The sequence below is a fragment of the Fringilla coelebs genome, assembly GCF_963513975.1.
Source record: "Fringilla coelebs genome assembly, chromosome: 5".
NCBI lineage: Eukaryota > Metazoa > Chordata > Aves > Passeriformes > Fringillidae > Fringilla > Fringilla coelebs.
In genome coordinates, this window is record NC_140033.1 from 14,111,777 (window position 1) to 14,133,337 (window position 21,561).

A 21,561-nucleotide genomic window follows, 5' to 3' on the forward strand; every position below is an offset into this window, starting at 1 on the left:
TGGGAGGGCATCAGGTCTCAACCTGGGTGCTCATACCTGTGCGTTCTTGGGGCAGTGGGGATCCTGACACAGAAGGTTTCCTCACTCTCTCATGCTGACTGTTTAATAGGTAGTTAATCAGCTGTTCCACTATAATTGCTCAAGCTAAAGCCCTGCACTCATTTACCCTTCTGCTCCTCAATTATTCTTCTGAATAGCTTCAGGGAATCAAAGTCATTTGTGGGCATCTGCTCTGGATATGAAACTCCTTTATGATATATTTTCCTTATTGTTGCTGTGTCCTGGCTTCCACTTGGCTGGACCATCATTACATTAGCCTGCTAGTGGCATTTTGGCAGACCCCTCTTGGTTAAGCTCTGAGCATTTCTCTCTTATGAGCCCTGCAACAGGATGGATTGTTGTGTGCTCCTAGAACCTGCTGTGATGTTAGTAGTGCTTACAGCATCAATCCTCTGCATGGGATCTGCTTTGCATTGCAGCAAGAGCTAGATCTTCTGTCTCAATAGTCATCAGCCACTTGGTCTGCAGGGTAGGGGTCTGTTGGCTGTACTGTAATGTTGTGTAGACATAGAGCATGAAACTGCTCCAGTGTGGGCACCTGATGGGCTTTTTCCAAGGATGAATTATTCCAAGGAATACCGAAGGATTATTTCCTCTGCTTATGAAGCTCTTCTCAGGACTGTGCTTGCTGTCTTGATACTGATGCTTGAACCATTTTTTTAAAATTCTTCTTTTGAATCAGTTACTTGTAATTGCTGATAGTTCCCACAGTCTGTTCCAGATGTTTAGCAGAAGACTTCTCAGCTGGGTTCTCTTTGAGGTCTGCAGTCCATAGCCCTGAAATGTGCTCTAAGGATCTCCCAAGTCTTGTTCACCCCCTTTTGCTCAGATTGTCCAGTGGATTAAGAACACTTCCTCCTCCTTGAAATCCTTTACAGGCAGCATTCCGGAAAGTTAAATAGGATAATTTTTATAAAAGAGTTTTCCATTACAATAATTTTATTCAAAAAACCACTGGAAAACTACTGAGCTCTGAAGGGAGCAAAGACATTAAAATGTAGCCTTCTTAAGTCTGGGTTGTTCCTTCTGTGGAGCCAGGATCTGTAGTCCCTGGGGAACTTCTCCCACTCCTCCTCCTTGTTCTGCTCCTGAGCAGCGACTCAAGGGCTCTGCCACTGTAGTTGCAGTAATCAAATATTCCTGTGCCAGCTCTCTTCCTCTCCATGAGAGATGCTGCAGTTTACAGAGTGGTGGATTAGCAAAAACCTCATTTATCTTGAAGAGAGATAATATCTTCTGCTGCTAAAGCTCAAGTCTTTGGAACAAAAGTTAAGCTTTGTATTGATAGCATCTCCTGCTACCACTGTTGTGGGTTTTGGTTGTATTGAACTTCAGCTTCTTTCTGCTGTAGTTCACGTATGAAAGTCACTATTTCAAAGGTCACATAGAGGGGAACACATGTAAAAGGCTTAATGGCTTTTCCCGAATGGCCTTTTAGAGGGTGTCAAATAGCATTTTCAAATACAGAATAACATGTCTTACAGCGTGACCAGAAGTGCATTCAGTCCATGATGCCCAGTGAAGTCCACCTTTTCTTAACACTTTATCCCACCTTCACACACTGTATTTTAATTTGAATGGAAGGATAAGATAAGGCTATCACTAAAGCCAAAGGAGGAGTTGCAGTAGTTGGGAGTGACTTACAGTTCTCTGCTCAGGGTGTTAATTGAAGAGGCCATTTGAAATTACAAGGGTCATCACATAAAATTAAAACCCAACAGAACCATTTGAATGTAAGGCTAAATGAGAGAGGAGAAAAAGATAACCTTCAGACTTTGAGACAACTTAGGACTTGCTGTACATACACAACACTGTCTCAAGCCCTTGTTTAACTATAGTAGGTTTTGAATAACAGCTAAATTTGCACATATATATTTATAAATATCAATATTTCACATATTGTCGGTGATTAAAAATATAATAATGTAAAGAAAACCAGTTCTCATACATTTCCCTGAGCAACATTCTTATGTTTTAAAGGCCAACTCTTATAGTCTAAAGTCTGTGAAGTTACTCCAATTTTATGGAAACTTCCTTTAACTTTGTAGATGGATAAGGATGTAACCGCTCAGTGAATGTGAGTTCACCAATGTATTCCTTAGTTAACGCTCTTAAAGAAAAAGTACTTTTAAAGAATTGACATTGTAGCAATTTTTTGCCTTTCTGAGGGCTTAATCATTTGCCATCTAGTTGCTGTCACTCAATTTCAGTTTTTCAGAGTGTGTTACAGTTTTGGAAAAATTACTTTGAGAGAAGAATATGAATTGAAACATGCATTTGCAACAAGATCAGGGAAGGAGGTTATGAAGAGGTACTTGGTTACTTTTTAGAGGACCAGATCAGGAAAGATTCAGGAGGCAGGTCTATTCAGATGTTTGTTTTCTTCTTCCTTTGCTATATTACATTAACTCATTCCTCTTTTAATGTATCTCTTCCTGTTCTTCTTCCCAGGAAAACCTTTTCCTCTTAGATTATTGTTTATTGTCCTTCTCAGTTGGCTGCCTCCTTGTTGCCAGGAACCATGGTAATACTGTTTTGCTCCCAGGATTGTCATGATGTGCCAGACTGGTTACTCTGCCTGCCCCCTCCTTTGTGCTCCAGGTGCTGGAGGTTCTGAAGCTGCTCTCTTTCCCTTCCACTTTCACTTTGTGTAAGCCAGCAAGGAGAAGACAAGATGATGACCAAATGTCTTCAGCCCTTACAGAGAACAAGCCTGAAGCTGCTGTCTCTGAAATTTCTCTCTGTTCAGCCTAACAACTGTTCTATCACCAGGAAAAATAGCAGCAGCAGCTCATCTACTGGCCAAGGCAGCCTTCTACAGTTTTTACAGTACAATTCAGATTTGTTCTTTTGGTTTTGTCTCTTAAGAGGAAAATGTGCTGGGGTGATTAACAACAGGCTATTTGGTTTGGAAATTACAGCCCATAGGGTAGCAGTTAAAAAACCTGATGAACCTTTTATCAGAGCAAGAGGCTGGCTCAAGGGGCTGATACCATCAAAGCTGAGCTGTGTCCTTGCACCTAAAGTCTGAATCCTTTCTTTGGCAAAAATTCACAAGCAGTGTTAGATCATCTATTCTCTTTCAGAGAAGTTTAATATTGGAGAGCTTTACCCTGCTAATGCTTGTACAGAATATATAAAATAGGTCTTGACCCTTTTCTAAAAGGTAATAAATTATGCATTTTTTTCACAAATATGCAAAAGCAATTTCTGGGCATAGTGCCACTTATGTACCTGGAGAATTAGGGTAAGAGAGCACAAATATTGTTTAATCAATTAGAATTGATTAACTTGAAGGAAGATGAAAGAGAACATAATGTAACTGCTTTATGAATAGTGGAATCTTATACTTAAGGTCAAATCATTTCTTGAAACCACTGACAGAAGATTCTCATGCTGCTCTCAACTTCTTAAGAATTTTGGTGAAGAATTAAAACTACAGATTTTGGAGCAATTAATGGAAATATACATCCCACCCCCACACCCTCCATACATACATACACACATACATATATACACACACACGCACACACATACACATTTATAGATCTATCAAATGTGTGTATAATATATGTAACTGAGCCCAGAATGCCTGAACATGTTAATGCTCTGCCCTCTTAGATGACACAAAGGTGGTGACACTGAGGTGCCCTTCCAGAGAAGGGCAGTAGAGCTGGGGAAGGGTCTGGAGCACAATTCCTTTAAGGAGCAGGTTGGGGAGCTGGTCATGTTCAGCCTGGAGAAAAGGGGGCTCAGGGGGGACCTTGTCACTCTTGTGCTGCCTGACAGGAGGCTGTGAGCAGGTGGGTGTTGGTCTCTTCTCCCAGGTACCAGGACCAGAGGAAATGGCCTCAAATTGACCTAGGGGAGGTTCAGATTGGATATTAGGAAAAATTTCTTCACTGAAAGTGTTGTCAAGCATTGGAAGAGACTGCTCAGGAAAATGTTTGGGTCACCATCCCTGAAGGTATTGAAAAGATGAGTAGTTGTGGCACTTGGGGTCATTGCAAAGTATGAAATGTGTTACTGAGCCTGACTGATGGGCATGTGCATGGTATTTGGGAGCAGAGTACTAATTTAGCATGTAACTGTGTGGATGAAGGTTAAGGTATATTCTCAAGGAAAATACTATTGCTTAAAAATATTGATTGTACATTGAAATATAGAGTCTTTGATGGTGAAGAAATGAATACCTTTTCATTAGTTTACAAGTGGATATAGCACAAGGGAACTAAATATTTTGAAGTGGATCAATATTGCTGCTAACATTTTTGTCAGAGTTCCCCTGGAGTATATGTGCATGGTTTTGTTTTGAAAAATAAATGTGGAGAGGTGTAGAATGAATTCTGTAATTTATCTTCCTCTGCAAGGTTCAGAGTTGTTGATTTAAGAAGTCTTTTTCTTCCCATGGTTTCCTTGCCTGTGTTTTGCTAACATTTTCTACCTTTCTCCCCTTCCCCACACCCACCCCCCTTCCTTTTCTGGTATTGTCTGCTTCATTGACTTCTTAGTATCATATTGAATATTAATTTGTTGGTATTTCAAATTGCACAAAGTGAGGACAAGGTGGGCAGCAGGATGCCATTTTAACTGGGACTCATTTTATGAGCTCAGGGACCATAGAAGAATTGTGAATTTGCTTTGTTCACATGATAATATTCTAATGTTTTTAGAAGTCATATGAGACAGGGAACTATATGCCAGTCAGTCCCAAAAATCCCCCTCATCCTGATTTCAATGTACATGTCTTTTTGAAGGTAGAACTGCTTTAAGGAAGAAAAGCATTTAGACTGCACCATTTAACAAAATACTAGAATTAATTCTGTTTATGAAGCAGATCTGCTTTTTAATTCTAAAATTACCTATCTTTATCTTTTCAAAATAACAACAGAGGGTGCCAGTAAATTGAGCCTCAGTCTGGCAGAGATTCCAGAGGATTCACACAGAGCAAACTGGGCAAGCAAGTTATGTAATTCTCATGGTAAAAGCAAAAACCATGTTCCTGGTTTGGTTATTGCAGTCCACTTTGTCTTAATTTAAAGTAGAAAATTTTAGAAAACGGACCACTTGTCTTTAAGTTAGTTGCAGTTTATTTACGAAATTAAAATAATTGCAATGCTTCAGCAATTAATAGACTGCACTCAGATGTATTAAATATCTTAAAGTATTTTAAACATTTTTAAAAGGGAATTGGATTTGTGAATTCTACTCTGTTGTTTTAAAAAATTGTAGATTTACATATTGGAGAAGTTGTGGTTTGGTGAGCTTCATTCATAGTTATAAGTTGAAAATGTTTTAACCAGAAATCCAAGATGAAGCGCACTGAATGAAAATTTTAATTATATGATGTATGACTCCTCTATTGCAGGAGATACATCTTTGTGGTTTAATCTTTTTTCCCCAATATATCTTGAAAGTATTTTTAGTAGTGGGGTTTGCTGCACAAATAATACATTTTTCTTGCATTGCTTGCACCTAGATGATAACATGGCCTCTAGCCTCCCATGCAGTGGGGAGCATTCTGTGTGTTCTCACTTGTTTTCAAAAGGCAGACCAGGACTGTTGGTTGGGGAGCCACTTTGCCAATTCAGATTTAAAGCCAGAGGAAGGGAAGTTGCTGCTTCAATTGCTTTAGACAAGCTGCTATTAGGTCAATTTTGGAGACTCTGTAGGAATTTCTTTTTGCTTACATAGAGACAGAACAGAATTAAGTAATATTGCCTATTCATTCAAGCATGGAAATTTTTAAAAGGCAACTCCTGTACATAATTTTCAGTCTCTTCCAATGGCACCCACTCACACTTTTCTTTCTCTGAAATGAGCTATAACACATTCACTGATATCTGAAATGATCCATCTTTTTCCAATACCTGTCCATACTAACAAAGGTACTGAGCAGAGGCACAGCTGAATGATTCTTTGCTGGCCTAGGAGGGCTGCAGGATGTCTCCCTGTGCTTTGCCATGAGCAGCTGTGCTAAGGATGGATACTGCCATTCTGTTGTTCTTTGTGCCCACACACAGCCAACTCTGCGAAGGAAAATTTGTATTTGGCTTCCATTTTTCAAAAAGGCTTGGATAACATGGTACTGCTGGTATTTTTAAAAGCTTTCAGTAAGTAAAAAATTCAGCAGCATAAGGATGGAATTCATTACAACTAATTTATCTGTCTAAAAATTGTGTGTAGCTGGGAGTTACAGTGGATCTCTCTATCCTCAGAGGAAAGAAAGGGAAATCTCTAGAGAATTATTGTGAGCTGTCTTGTCTGGTTATCTCTGTCCATGGGCTGCAGAAGGACTCTGAAGGACCCAGACTGGTGTTCTTTGGAAAGGCAGATGTCATCCACCTTTCAGTGGCTGGAAATGCTGTGAATGGAACCATTGCAAAATGCATATCTATCATGATTTTTTTACCATGATTTTCACTAGATCTGCTTGTTCCAGTATGATACATGCTTAGTAAGTTTCAATAAGTAGAGTATAGGGTTTTAGGCATATTGCAGGATAAACAAAAAATAAAATTTAAAATTTTGAGCTAACTTTTTACGATTCTTAATCCACAATGAGCTGTGTTTGGGGTCTTTAGGTGTGACTAGTCAAATATACACCAAATAAGACAAGTAATTAGTGGGTGGGTTGTTTTGTTATTATACAGTCATAATTCAGATGATCACATTTTGTTAGTCTGTAAACGTTTCTCTGTCAACAAAGTGGTTTTGTAGCCATATGTAAATTGCTGCTTTCCAAAGAATCCAGCATTTACTTACTCAGCCAAAACACTGCAAGCCTTTATGGCTACACCTGGCCCAAGATTTTGCAGGCATTCTATAACTTAGACTTTCAAAATACTTCACAATCATTTTGAAACTAAATTCTGTGAGGAAGTTCTAAGGACAAAATCAGGTAAATGCATCATTTAGAATAATGAATACAGGAGGGTTTTTTGCAAGGGTGTAACATTGCTCAGTTGGGAAGGGTGAAATTCTGGTTTTGGATGGTCATGAGCAATTTATGTTGCAAAGGAGATCTCTTTTATCATTTGCAGTGACAAGTGGGAAGCTGTGCTCTGAACACTGGAAAAGCTAACACTGAATACTAAAGAGAACTGTCTTTCTATTATTGATCCACACATTTCTGTAGCACGAATATTTTCCACCATTAACATCTTTTATCTGCATATTGGGAAGCTGGCCAGTTAGTTAATTCAAAGAGTAAAATTGTAGAAGCAGATGATAATTTCTTGTCTTTGTGTTATTTTAAACAGGAACAGATGTCTCAGGTGTTAGATGCAATGTTTGAAAAGATGGTTGAAGGAGGGGAACACGTAATTGATCAAGGGGATGATGGTGACAACTTCTACGTCATTGACAGGTGAATTGCTGTGTCTTATTATAGCACAAAGTACTTTGCAAAAGTCCATTGAGAACAGTCTGTATTCTGTGAACTTGTATTTAATGCTTCCACTCCAGCTTTTCTCTTGGCATTCAGTGACAGGACTCATGGGAATGGTGCAAAGCTGTGCCAGGAGAGGTTCAGATTTGACATTAGGAACAATTTCTTTACCTGAGTGATCAAGCACTGGAAAAGCCTTCCTAGAGGTTGATGCCCCAAGCCTGTCAGTGTTGAAGGGGCTTTGGGACAATTCTGTTAATAAAATTCTTTCACTTTTGGGCAGCCCTGAAGTGGTCAGGTAGAGGAACAAAACAATTGTTGTAGGTCCCTTCCAACTGAAATATTAAATCAGATGATCATAAAAGCATGTCCCGATTCTGTGCTGGAAAGACAATATTTTTCAGCCTTGTGAGGTTACAGTTTGTCATCTCTTGTCCAAAAGGCTGCAGGGACTTTACCATATTCTGTCATCCTTGCAGATTTTAGGTGTAGGGTATCGTCTATGTGTCCCTTATCAGTGAAATAACTGCACAGATTTTTGCTTTACTTTCACATGATTTATCAATGCACACAATAAAAATATTCAGCACAGAGGAAAATGATGGCTCAGCATCAATGGGCTGGGCAAATTTGTGTTTTATAAGATACCGGATTTTACTGCATTCCCAAAGGAAAAAAAAACCACCCACTATTAAAATAACGATGGAGAGAAGAAATGCACACTATATTAGAAAAGTACACATATTTATTTCATGGTTCTTTCATGGTTCATTTATTTAATGGTCTTTTTCATGGTTCATGTTGCTTTTCAGATACATTCCTTCTGTTTCCTACATCTCGGTTGTTTCATTAGAAATGACTACTTTAAAATATTTAAAATATTAAAGAACTTGTATAATTATTTGAGTGCTCCTATCATAGCAATTTTTGCAAAGACTTGACATTTGTACCTAGTGTGGTTAAAATGAAATTGAGAAACAGATTCTAAGTAAGATTTTAATTTTTAATAAGTTCTGTTAATAAATAGATCACTGTTCATCCATTCTATTTTTAAACTGAGTTAATGTAAAAACTAATAACCCTATCCCTCCCTTTAAAGAGAGACCACTTTTGTTATTTATAGAAGTCATTGAGATGCCTTTACAAGGTGTTTAACACCATTTAAGCAAGCAAATATGTATTTCAAATGCTTTATCTTTGGAATTCATGGTATACAAAATATAGTGAGAGGCTGCTTAGCAAAGGCCAGGGCTGGATTCTACTCATTGTACTTTTATATTTTATTAACAGAGGTACATATGATATTTATGTAAAATGTGATGGTGTTGGGAGGTGTGTTGGAACCTATGATAACCGAGGATGTTTTGGTGAGTTGGCCTTAATGTACAATACACCCAGAGCAGCTACAATTATAGCTACCTCTCCTGGTTCCATCTGGGGTTTGGTAAGTAGAGTACTTCTTTTAAGCTATTTTTTAAAAATATGTATTTTCTATAGATTTTACTGGCATGCTGTATCAGCGTTAAAAAAAACAACTTATAATTTCAGAAAGTTTAATTCTATAAATCCTGAGAAATCCCAACACAATGCTACCTTTTTCCAGAATCCACAGATGAAAATCTGAGGTTTAATAAAACACTGGGGTTTTTTAAATAATTTTGTTTTATTTTATTTTAATTGCGATTTCCCAAATTGAAAACCACTGATAATTACATATTAATTTTTTCCCCCGTGCCTTGATTGGATATGCCTTTGTTTCCAGAGTAAAATTCCAATATGAGGTTATTTACTAATGTTATGCTACCTGGATCTTTGACAAGAGTTATCAAGTTTACCCCGAAAGTAAGCTGAGACTTACTCATCTTCAAGACATACATATTGATCTAATGACTGATCCCAGGACTGAAATGAAATGTGGTTGTTCACCAGCTTAATCCATGTGACTTCTGGGGCTGTTTAGGACACTGTAAGAACGGCTTTAAATTAAATTGGGTTGTGTTGGCCAGTAAGTGCCCCCTGTGGCAGTGAAGGCTTGCAGTGCATTTTCCCTCTGCGGGTCACCAGGGCACAGCCTCAAAAAGTGAAGAGAAGAAAACACCATAAGTGTAGTTTTTCTGTCTGTCTGGTTCACTTTCATGGCCAAATCTTAAGAATGTCCAGTTGGCTGTTCCAGGGCAGCAGTGAGCTTTGTTCTGCTGAAACAGCAGAAAGTGGACTGTGACCTAAGACCCAGACTCATGCATTTTGGTTTTTACAAAACCCTAAAAGCCTCTTTGAGTACATATCAATTTGTGTAGGACCTCAGGGTAATGAATAAACTTTGTAAATCAAACATTTCAATATTGAGGATTTCTTAAACATCCTGAATTAGCCACTCAGTGTTTACTGCTGTAAACTCTACCCTCTGTAGGTGAGCTGGGTGTGTACCCTGCAGGGATGTTCATAGTGATTTTCAGGTTAACTGAAGGAGCTCCCGATTGACCTCTAGAGGAATCTTTCTCAACTGACAGCAGGGAGAGACCAGCTGGGCTGACAGCTACACTGAGTGACTAAAATTGGGTCATTTGATCATGCACAGCCAGATCTAATGTATTTTCTAGCACATACTTTGAGTTAATTAACTCTCTTTTTCTCTTTGTGTTTATAGGATAGGGTAACATTCCGAAGAATCATTGTAAAAAATAATGCCAAAAAGAGAAGAATGTATGAAAGTTTTATTGAGTCATTGCCATTCCTTAAATCTTTAGAAGTAAGATTTCTATTGCATTATTTTAATGGCTGTGTCAGAGGTACCTGATAAGATTCTGCTCTTGAAGACTTTAAATTTGGCATTCAAAGTGTCTCCACAATAGAAGTTTGCATACTTTTGTTGCAGAGAAAGACTACATTTAATTTCTTTTTAAATTTAGAATAAATTATTGTTGTTCATAGTGTGTTTTAAAACATAACTTTACTTTCAGTTTCCCAAAGCTTAGTTTTACTAGATATTAGCCAACAAAATTAAACAATGACTTGGGGAATTTAAAAATATTTTCATTTATCGGCTATATTTTTACATGCATGCTTTTCTGAACATAATTTTTAAAGGCTTCTAACAAAAATGGAAGCTTATCAGAATAGCTGCTAAAACTGTAATATACCCTCTGGAACACTATTCAGCAGTTCATTTTTTATTGGTAATCAAAAGAGGAAAATAAAGATACACTATTCTGTGCAAAGATTCACAGAAAGAAATATGAAAGGGCTTTCTAAATATATGCTATCATAATGATAACCAAATATTTCTTATATTTTCTCTTTTTAAATGAAGGTATCTGAGCGTTTAAAAGTGGTTGATGTGATTGGTACCAAAGTGTACAAAGATGGAGAACAAATCATTGCTCAGGTACAGTTTCTTCCTAGTTTTAGTTTTTCTTTCATGATAGGTAACAGTAATCATGTTATTTATAGACAATGCATACTTTTAAACCCTATTTTTCTTTCTCACATAAACAAAATAATGACTCTTAAATGTAAGAGGTGGTTATTTTGTTTCAAAAACTCACTTTTCACCTATGACACTTTCAATAACAAGCCTCTGTTGGTATAAAGAGTCAACATTTTTAGTACACGTAGGAATTCAAACTTGATAAGTGTGCTTCCAAGGAGGAGCACTGAAGACTCACATTGGTCTTGCTGTTAAAATATGGTCAACTTTTCAAGAAGACAAAAGTTAAACTCTTCAGGATAGGCAACTGTGATTGTCATACCCCAGGATAATTAGTGGATATAGCTCCTGGAGGCTTTTTATACTGGAAACTTGCTAAGGGAAGTAATTTGGGAGGAACACAGAAGTGGATAAATGGTAGTAAGGATCCTAAAAGTCTTCGACAACACTGGTTTTCTCTGCTTTTTGTGTAAGGCACAGTCAGCTATGTCTTTTCATGACAAGGTCTTGCTGTTAGTTCTGTATAGATGTTTTGATTGTTATGTGTCTAGAGTATGGTCTTCAAATTAAAAGTAGTTTCTTTTGCCACAGGGATCAAAAATTTTGCAAATATTTTCATGTTGCCATGAAACTAAAAGGGAAATTTTACACTTTTTTTACTCACTTTCTTTTTTTTCTTATGCAGGGTGACTTGGCTGATTCTTTCTTTATTGTGGAATCTGGAGAAGTAAGGATTATAATGACAAGGAAGGTAAACATCCCTAAAACGGCAACCTTTTTTTTTTTTTTGCCATTGTCACTAACTTTGCTTATGAAATCCTGAATTCAGCCAATCTCTCCTCTAATACTCTTTCTTTCTCTCTCTTTCTTTACATGATATTTCAGGGTAAACAAGATCTAGAAGAGAATGGAGCAGTAGAAATAGCTCGATGCTCAAGAGGACAGTATTTTGGAGAACTTGCTCTTGTAACTAACAAACCCCGAGCTGCTTCTGCATTTGCTCTTGGCACTGTCAAATGTTTAGGTATTAGTCAATACCATTTTATATCTAATATAAAATGATATTTAATCTATTTGGTTGTTTCTGTTGTGACTCTTTCTTTCCACAGAATACAAGATTTAAGGCTGTTTCTATAATCACCTATTATTGTGCATTACTATTTGTGTTATTTATCTGCAAAAATCACTTATTTAATTGATAAATACTATTACACACAATTTCTCCAATATTTCTCTGATTGTATGAAAGTAAAAATTCTTTAGGACAGTACAGAATATTGCTGCAAACTGCTTATAGCCATCAGATAAATGTCTAATACTCTGCAGAAAGGTGAGGCATTTCTTTTCTCAGTAGACTGACTCATCAGAGAAATAATTCTGTTAAAAATCATGGGCCTTTTTATCCCCATGACTTAAGCTCTTAAAAATTCTTTTGTCTTCACTAGCTGTTAATGTAGTCATCCCATCACACTGTAGTCTCAGGCACAGGAAGAGTGAAGACTGTAGGAGTTGTGCTCATAGACAACCCTTCACATCCATTGCTTTTCATGGTCTGATGTTAAGCTCCTAACTATGGGAAAAATGTAAACTGCAAAGATAGATTTGGCATTCCTGCATAACGATTTGATGACCAAGTGACCAAAAAGTTTCTCTAATTTTTAAAATTCCTGACTCAAAACACACAGAGATCATCAGGCAATAGAGATCAGAGATATGACAGACTGGAAAGAATAACAGGCAGTGGTGAGGAAGAGTGTTATTATCCATTATGGCTGAATAACAAAGCACTGGCACTTCCCAAACAGCAGAGATCTTGAACATTTCTCAGGAGACAAGAAATTACTAGCCAGCAGGTTGGATTTATATGAAGTTTCCTCCCTGGCCTATTGAACTAAAGAGGATCACGTTATGTGATAGATAAAGAAAATATTCTGGTTGCCTGTGTGCTAACATTGTGTGTGAATTACAGTCTTCAGTTTTTTGCACATTTGCTGCGAAAATAAGTATTCATTACCATTTTCACTCTGGGTGGAAGCAAGTAAAAAGAGCAAGGAAATAGACTGTTAGAGCCCAGATACAGCCAACAACAACACTTCATGTTGTGTCTTTTTGAAATATCCTGGGTCTTAAAACTGTATTTTGTGGAGGAATCCAGGCCCCTTCAGACTTCTTCACAAGCTCTTGGGTAACAAATATCTTAATGCAAAAATATTTTCAAAATAAGGAACAGAAAAAGTTCACACTTATTTTTGATGTTTCAAGACAGCAGTGTGTTGGCTGATCTTGCTTTTGCTAAGGTAAGCAGTTCCCTCCTGTGTGAGCAATGTATATGCCTCAGTAGTATCTGTTGTCATTTAAAACACTGGAATATCATAAATACCAGGATGAGTGTCTGTTACTGATGAGCACATAATATTCTTTCTCTTTCTCTCCCTTTTTATCTTAGTTATGGATGTGCAGGCATTCGAAAGGCTTTTGGGACCTTGTATGGAAATTCTGAAAAGAAACATTGCAAACTATGAAGAGCAGCTAGTTGCTCTGTTTGGAAGCAACATGGACATTGCTGACACCAGTGCATGAACTAAACATTGGAGCAACAAGATCTGTTATGAGAATATAGCACAGTAGTGGTTAGTCCACTGAAAAATTGTCTCTCTTCCTATAGATGCCAAGCATTTTCTGTGATTTTAAGAATGGGATTGGGGTTTTTTGGTTTGGTTTGCTTTTGGTTGGGTGGTTCTTTTGTTTTTGTTTGGTTTGTTGGGTTTTTTTGGTTTTTTTGATTTTTTTAAAATTATGACAGTGGAAATACTAGTAAAGAAAACAGCAATTCAATAAATTGAGGGCTTGATTTTTAAAAGTGCTCAGTATTGATGGTTCCATCTGACATAAGGCCTCTGGTAGCACAGCACCTTTGAAAATCAAGTCCTTTAACACAGCATTTCCTAAAAGAATAGATTTTTTAAAAAACCCCACATGTGATGAACTTGTTAAACCAGCTTCTGTTCTTCAAAAAAGTTACATCTTTTCTGGAAAGACTGTTAGTTCGAATGTGGTATGTTGAAAGTATTAGTGCACACAAAGTGTTTATATGTATTACTACAGAAGATATACAGTAGATATTACTTTTTGACTATTACAGTTGTCATGATTTTATGTTGCATTTATCACAGATGTAGTGAATCACAAGATTAATCAGAAGATAAAGCATGACAATGCGTTTTGTGTAACGCTCATGACCCAAATCTGATTTTTAAAATTTCGTAACTGTTTTAAAGTCCTCTTTGTTTAATATGTCATGTTTCAGCACGACATTGTACTATCTTATGCAATTTAGAGGACTTGCATATTTTTGCAATAAACTGCATTTTTTATTAGTTATATGAATTCTGTACATGAGTGAGGACAGCTGACAAATTTACCTTAATGCTTTTAAAGCAAAGGCATGGGTCATTGTCATGTTCTACCTAATCATCCATAACCTATATTGTTTTCCTTCTCCCTTGTTTTATATTTATGCATTTTGTCTTCTCTATTTATGCTTGTTCTCTAGTTATTTTTTTTTAGATCTCACCTTTTTTATTGTTAAATCTGTTTCAAGTGAAATGATTTCTGTATATCTCTCTTCCTGCAGTCTAATTTTAGCTATCAAAGGTCAGAGTCAATTACTGAAGTGATTGATATCAAAAGCCATGCTAAACTAAGCTTGTCCTTGAAAATCCTTAACAGGAAGTTCAAAAGTATTTTTAATTTTAAAGATCAGTACTTCCAAAGCTTTGCACATCTGTCATTGTTAAAGCTAAGATGTCTTGCTTTCAAAAACCTGTAGGTCATCATGAAATAATGTGTTCAGCCATAATAGCATGGGATACCTTCTGAGACTGAGGAGAGAGAATATCATCTTAATTATGAGCACAGGGCTCATTGCCTACGAAGGTCTGTGACTGGAAATTTCAGGCACAGTCCAGTTTCAGTCCTGCTTACTGACCTGTCTGTTGGTGTTCATGGACAGCCAGTGTGTGTACTGGTGATGGGCAGCTCTGCCAAAATGACACTGCAAGAGTAGTAGGAAGGCTGCTTGTGCCCTGGTTCAAACACCTGAATTACACCATCTTTCCTTCTTAGATAATGACTTTTCTAATGCCATATATTTGTGTATGTTGATGTAATCATTATGCTACAGTTAGTGATATGTTCTGACAATTAATATAATCATACATGTATATGAAATTATGATTATATAATATGATAATATATAATTTATATCATATAGTATGGTATAAATTATAAATCGGATTTCTAAAAAAATACAATCTGAACAAAATTTACAAATGTAATTTTTTTTTTTACTTAGAAACCTGGTATGAATAATTGCACATATGATAACTTGCCTTTGTACTTTTGATTTATGGGAAAAAGAGAAGCCTGTTATATTAGAAGGAAATATCAGGTAACCAAGATCTACACTCTTGTCATTCTGTATGCTTAATCTCTAAAAGCTACCTATATTTTGCACTGGCTTGATGTGATTAAAAAAATGCTAAAAATTACTTGTATGGCAGTAAACTACAATCAAGGCCATAAATGCCAGTCATGATATTTTCAATATTGTTGGTTATATTTAAAGTTTCCTTACAATAAACAACACTTTTATATATAAAAATCTATGTTTGTTGATATTCTTGTTGTCTTTTGATTCTATTACCATAAAGTTACAAGTGACCTATTTATGCTCATTTATTAAAAAAAAATCATAATTCTTAACACTTTCTTGTTGTTTTTCATAAATGACATTGTGTTTATGCTCTGGCTACTCAGACAACATGTTGATGCAGTAATTGTCATAATTAGTTTTTTTGATGATTTGCTTGTAGTTTATAGCTGGGAAAAAGCTGTGGAGGAACATACTTAGGATAATCAGAGACTCTGGGTTTTCTGATTCCCAAAATTCAGCTTCATGTTGCAGCAGTTTTATTTTGTTGCTCTTGGGCACTGGATGTTTTCTGGAATTTTCTTTGTTGGTAAATTCACGGGGGCTTAACCAACAGTAACATTATCACTTTAAGTTTTATGCAAATCATTATATCCTTCATCTGTCAGCACTTGGGATTTCTCCTGGATCTCTTCATTTGTACACTTCAAACATGCCAGGCTTCATGTCATAAATGTGGTGAGTGTTAATCCTAAGAATGAAAGCATATCAAGTTACTGATTTTTTTTTACAGATCTTTCAATAAAAAGTAGACAATTCTAATAATTTTAAACACTGTGTTTGGTTTACCTTATTAGACTGTGTCCATGCTTAAGCTACCTGATGCTTCTATTATTTAAGATTTTTATTGAATTTGTTGAAAATATTCCCCACTTAGTGAAGAGAAAATCCTGAGAGAAATCCTGTATAAGAGGCATTCATGGGTTCATATGTTTTACTAAGCAGAAGAGAATCCACATGACAGCAAATGGTTTTTATAAATGCCTTAACCACGGGGAAAACAATCAGATTGCAGCCCTGAAGTTGATCACAAGACACAAACCCAGAGGCGAGCGTGATTTCCTTGATCCTACTGCTGATGCCATCACTTTTTAAATGTCAAATGACATTGTGCTCCATGAGATTTAATTCAAATTCATCTGAAATAACCATTTCTGAAATCATTCCCTTCTGGATTTCCTGTTTAAGGTCCAGAAGTGACCAACTGTGGAAGTCTTGAGGGAAACCTCTGAAGAGTACTGTGAAACCATTTACAGCCTAAACCACCATCACTCCATTTTCTTCCCTCATGTTGTCTTTTCTATTCAGTAAAGACTGTTCTGCTCCTTGCTGGAATGGTGGGTTTAGGTTTTTTTTTTTGTTTTGGTGGTTTGGTTTTGTTTTGCTTGAAATGTTTGGTGCTTTAAGCTTTCTGTAAGGTGACCCTGTGATGGTTATGTCATGATTGTACCACTCTGAGGCCGTGGCACACTTGCCCTGACAAACATTATTGTTTATTCTGTATCAAGAGTTACCAGATGTGCAAAATCAGTATCTTCTGGTCATTGTCCACACATCCACTGACCTGATAACTCAGTCTTCTTTTTTTCAGATGTTTACTGCATTAGATAGCATTTGCTTGCTGGAAGTCAATTTACCACAAGTTAGACATTTTTGCACGTTCATGTTAAAGTTTTTATGTTAGCTCAACGCTCTTTTTGTCCAATCATACATGTGATGATTATAGGTTCTGTATTTTTTTTTTCATTTCTAAGATACTTTCCTGTGTCTGCAGTTGTCAACTATGACTCCAGGGAGGAACTGCCTGTTTGTACACTGAGTCTGTACAGATCTGTGCTGTTGACTGTCTCACAAAATCTGGGATTATTTTCAAATTGTTCTGAGAGTTGTATTTCCTTCAGACATATACCAAGGCTGTTTCCAAGTTCTTAATCTACTTTTTGGCTCAGAAAGATGCTTAGCAGGCTGGACACTCACTTCATGGAATGAAAGGAAGCTGAATAATCTTGGTAGGGTATGAAAAGCCCAACAAAAATTAGATTTTAATACTGTCTTTTCCTTCACACCATTTCTTTCCCTCAAAATGATTATTCTCATGGCAGCCAGGTGAAGAGCCAGTGGCAGTAGGGGGATATAAGGCAAGTGGAGTGACTGGCTAGGTCTGTGCTGGGACACAGTGGCCTGGTTGGCTGGGCAGTCATTCTCCCTTCCTCATCCCCTTGGTCCCACCCCTGCCCCTTCTCTGATGGCAAATCAAAATGAGCTGGAGTGCAGTTCTGGCATTGCCATGGCTCTCTGAATACCATGGGTCGGGTTGTGTTCCTTCCAGAGAACTGGTAGAGGCCTTTGTGTGTATGGCAGAACAAGGAAAAGATGAAGACCAAACTATTACATAAATGAAGCTGCCCAATCAAGACCATATAAAAACTCTGCCATTAGGGTCTACTAGGTCATTGTGATGGTATCTGCTGACTCAACCTTTTCTTACTGAGGTAAATTAAATTAGGACAGTCTAAAAATAGCATAATTCATGATATGAATACTTTGTCATGTCTTCTTTGAAGGTATTGAATTATTTCAGCTGAGCAGCCGTGAATTTTTAGGAGAGGATAATGCTCTGTGCAGGTCTCTGTGGATGACTTCTTTCCTGGCAGCCGAGAGAGCCTTTGGCACCTGCTCCCTCACATCTCTGAAGGTGCTGGAAACTCAGTTCTGATAAATGGTTTATCTAGAAAAATCCATCCAACTTACCAAGAAGCTCTGTATTCTTTTTCTCTTTGTTGCTTTTTCCTTGTGGGGTCAGGTGGAGCAACCTTAGCTAGACTGTACCATTGGTTTTTGGCTGCATGTCTATGGCTGTACCTATCATAAGAAATTTTATGTGCCTGAGACTACTTGCTAGTACTGAATGGCCAACATTCATACTATTTGCCAGGATTTCTCTGGGCTCATTTATAAGCTGTCTAGGAAGCTTTTTTTTTCAGCTTTCCATATTATGGGGTGGCCATATACAGATGGCCAGCTGAGGATAGTCCTTGGCCTATGGTGCTTACCAAATCACATTTGAAAATTATTAGCTATTGGCCTGTGCAAAAACTGCATAAGGGCTATTCTAAAATGAATTACATACAGTACAGATGATTGTATTCCAGTGCCCAGAAACACTCACTTGCATTTTAATTTACCAACCAGCATAGAGGAAACCTACAATTTTTCTGTAATCTCTTCTTGATTTGTTTTTCTGCAAGCTTTGAGCACAGTTTAGCTGAAACTGGAATCTGTGCCATAATGACAGGAAATAAATTTCTCATTGATTCCTGACCTGTCTTGGAAGGGGAAAAAAAAATCCCTGCCCTGTTATTTATTCTATTTCTCCTCAATTTGAGTCACTGCAGGAGGCAAGTGAAATTTCTCTTCTAGCACTCAATAGATAACTTCTTTCCTGGGAACAAGAAGTTTTCTTTTCCTTTGCTCTTCATTCCCAAGAGCATCTTCTGTGAGGATACTGAGGTGAAGTGTGGGATGTCTGTAGGAAGGAGGACAGAGCCAGGCATCACTGCAGCAAGCCACAAATGGCTTTTGGAAGAGGGAATGAGTGCAAATAGCTTTAGGAGATTCACAAGTCATTTATGTGAGGAGAAAACTCGACTGAGAGGCAGAAAGGCTGCTGAAGAGAGGCTGCCATGTTGGCTAGGAGTAGAAGCTCTGGTGAGTGAAGTTCTGATGTCTGGTGGACTGCTTGGTTAATTCCTGAGGGTGGATGCCTGCATGCTGATGTGAAAGCTCCTGCAACAGGATTAAAATAATGATATGTTTTATTTCAGAGAGTCAGCAGTAACAGCTGTGTTATAAGGGCAGGATTGACTTGGGACAGGAGGGATTAAAAGTGGAGATAGGCACAAACCCAATCTATAACATATATTTTACTAACACAACAAATATTACTAATTTAAAAAATCTTCTTTGTGGCTTCTTAACTTTGTGCCTGGCAATTTTAAGAGGCAAATAGCTAAGATGCAAATTAATCAGTATTTTCTAATTGTAGTCTCCTGTTTGTTTAGTGCTTCTTGGTAGCCACACATAATGTGACAATAACTCAAGACTAACACTTCCCAATCCCCCACCTTATTTTCTACCTCTTACAACAGCAGAAGCAACTGAATCAGCAAAGGTACCAAGAGTGCCTGTGTTACACAGTATTGATTCATTCTCTGAGCACCCATTCATTTGGGCATGGAGTAAGGCATGGTAGGGTGTGTGGAGGGGGAGTAATGATTTAATTAGAGACCAAGCATTCAGAGCAAGGAGCATGGCTTTGACATAATCTTAATTCTGAAATTTATGTGATACATACTTGCCTTGAGCCATGGGTTAATGAGTAAGCTTTGTTAGTTTTGTGTGTCTTGCTGTCATCTACTGCATGGACTACCTGTCCCTTTACTTATTTTCCCTTATATCCTCACTGAGTAAATCTTCACTTACTGTATGCAAAGAAGAGGTAGATTTGAAAACAAGAAAGCTGTTACATGACTCTTTTTAGAATTTCAAAACAGTTCAGACATTCATCTCTACAAGATTTTAATCTCAGTCTTAGGTAGAATTCATATTTTGGTGCTTTCTGGGTATGTCATAGATTCCAGCGTGATATTGGGGCTCTAATTCAGCAGTGGTATTTACTTGTCTAGACCTGTGTCTGGAATCTGGGCCAGTGGATCTCAGAGGACTGGGCTTCACAGCTAACTCTCATGCATGAAGCTTTCGTAGAGAACTGTGAATCTTCACAGTAAAGCTATTTTGTTTTGTGTCCAGAAAGTACGTAGCAGGGGGGAAATGTGCTCCATAAGAACATTAATATCCTTTAGGCCAACAGACTTCTTCTGAAGAAAGATGGGACTTTGAGACAGGATTCTGTATCTTCTGTAGCTGCTGGATCAGGCCTCTGCCGTTTCCATGTCCCACACTGTGGCAGAGGGAGCTTTCAGAAGAGCACATGGTGAGTTTTGCGTGGCAAGGGCTGTACCACGGGCACAGAAGGCAGTTTGCAGCGTGGAGACATCTGCATGCCCAGGTCTCCTGCCCCACCTCCATCTGGCTGAAACACATTAAAATGCCCAAGAAGCTTAGATGTCTCTCCAAAGAGCCTAAAGGCTGTTTAGATGTATAAGGGAGATCAAAAGAGAAGGGGAAGAAACACAGCCTTAAAATTAATTTTATTGTGGAGGGGTGTAAAAAAGATGGTTCCTGGTTTACCAGCTTTCTACTTATTAAAAGAATTTGTTTTAGAGATGGAATGTCATGAAAGCTTTCTTATATAAAGATGTATCAGTTATTTAGAAAAAGCCTGAACTGTTAATATAGGGAAAATGTGAGCTTGTGGGATGTGGGGTAGACAGCTGATATTACAATAAGCTGTCTAGTCTTCATTAATATTTGTCATTTAATATTTGAATCTCAGTATTACTTTTAAGATTATCTTCCTCAAGGTACTTATTTAAATAATATTTTCAAATTGGGAATATGTAAAGGTCATTAAGCACATGTTTGTTTGATCGTTAAGCACAGAAGATTTTGAGTTAAATTCCATGGGATTCACTTTTCTACTTCCCTTTAAAGCTAAGCTTGCTTACAGAGAGTAATAGTTTCCAGTTCACACTGCAGAAGGTACTGGGTGTTTTTCAGAGTAATATATGTCTTCAAACAGTGCCTACAGCTGGCAATGACTTTACTGAGAGGCAAACTATACTTCGTGGAAAAGGCAAATCTCAAACTGATGTGCCAATAACATCTGCAGACTAAGTGTGTCATGATGCCAAGTACAAAGATGGTATAATTTTCTTTTAAATTGTATAATTTCCTTTTAAATTGTATTGCCTTTGTAGGCCTTGTAGGCCTGTGGGAACAACAATCCAGCATTCCCTCTAGTGGCCGCTAACCAAACAGGGAACCAGTTCGCTTTAACTTGTGGTTTTTTGTGGGTTTTTAAAAAATTTTTTTCTTCTTATTTTCATGCAGCGCTATGAAAGGCAGTCCCTGAAAGGCAGAACTGTCGCAGATACCAAATTACAGCAAAGGTTCTGAGACAGGATTTAAGACACATTCTCATTTCTGGAATGATGTTGTGACATTATTCCATCAGGCTAAGAAGTGCATTTGTTGGAAAAATCCCAACAATTGTAAAATATTATGGCTGTC

At 37.4% G+C, this 21,561-nt stretch overlaps 1 protein-coding gene across 1 annotated transcript in view; it reads left to right on the top strand.

The window, feature by feature from the left end:
* Window positions 1-13,971, top strand: part of PRKAR2B (protein kinase cAMP-dependent type II regulatory subunit beta) — a gene marked incomplete at its 5' end in the record, with an annotated part of 70,335 nt that extends 56,364 nt beyond the window's left edge. Inside the window, 7 exons of the mRNA XM_084206556.1 lie at window positions 7,323-7,429; window positions 8,741-8,894; window positions 10,098-10,199; window positions 10,761-10,835; window positions 11,563-11,628; window positions 11,763-11,901; window positions 13,324-13,971. Coding sequence (XP_084062682.1) covers window positions 7,323-7,429; window positions 8,741-8,894; window positions 10,098-10,199; window positions 10,761-10,835; window positions 11,563-11,628; window positions 11,763-11,901; window positions 13,324-13,457 — 777 coding nt within the window. The 3' untranslated portion in view covers window positions 13,458-13,971. The remainder of the gene's footprint in view (window positions 1-7,322; window positions 7,430-8,740; window positions 8,895-10,097; window positions 10,200-10,760; window positions 10,836-11,562; window positions 11,629-11,762; window positions 11,902-13,323) is intronic.
* Between the last annotated feature and the right edge of the window lie 7,590 nt (window positions 13,972-21,561).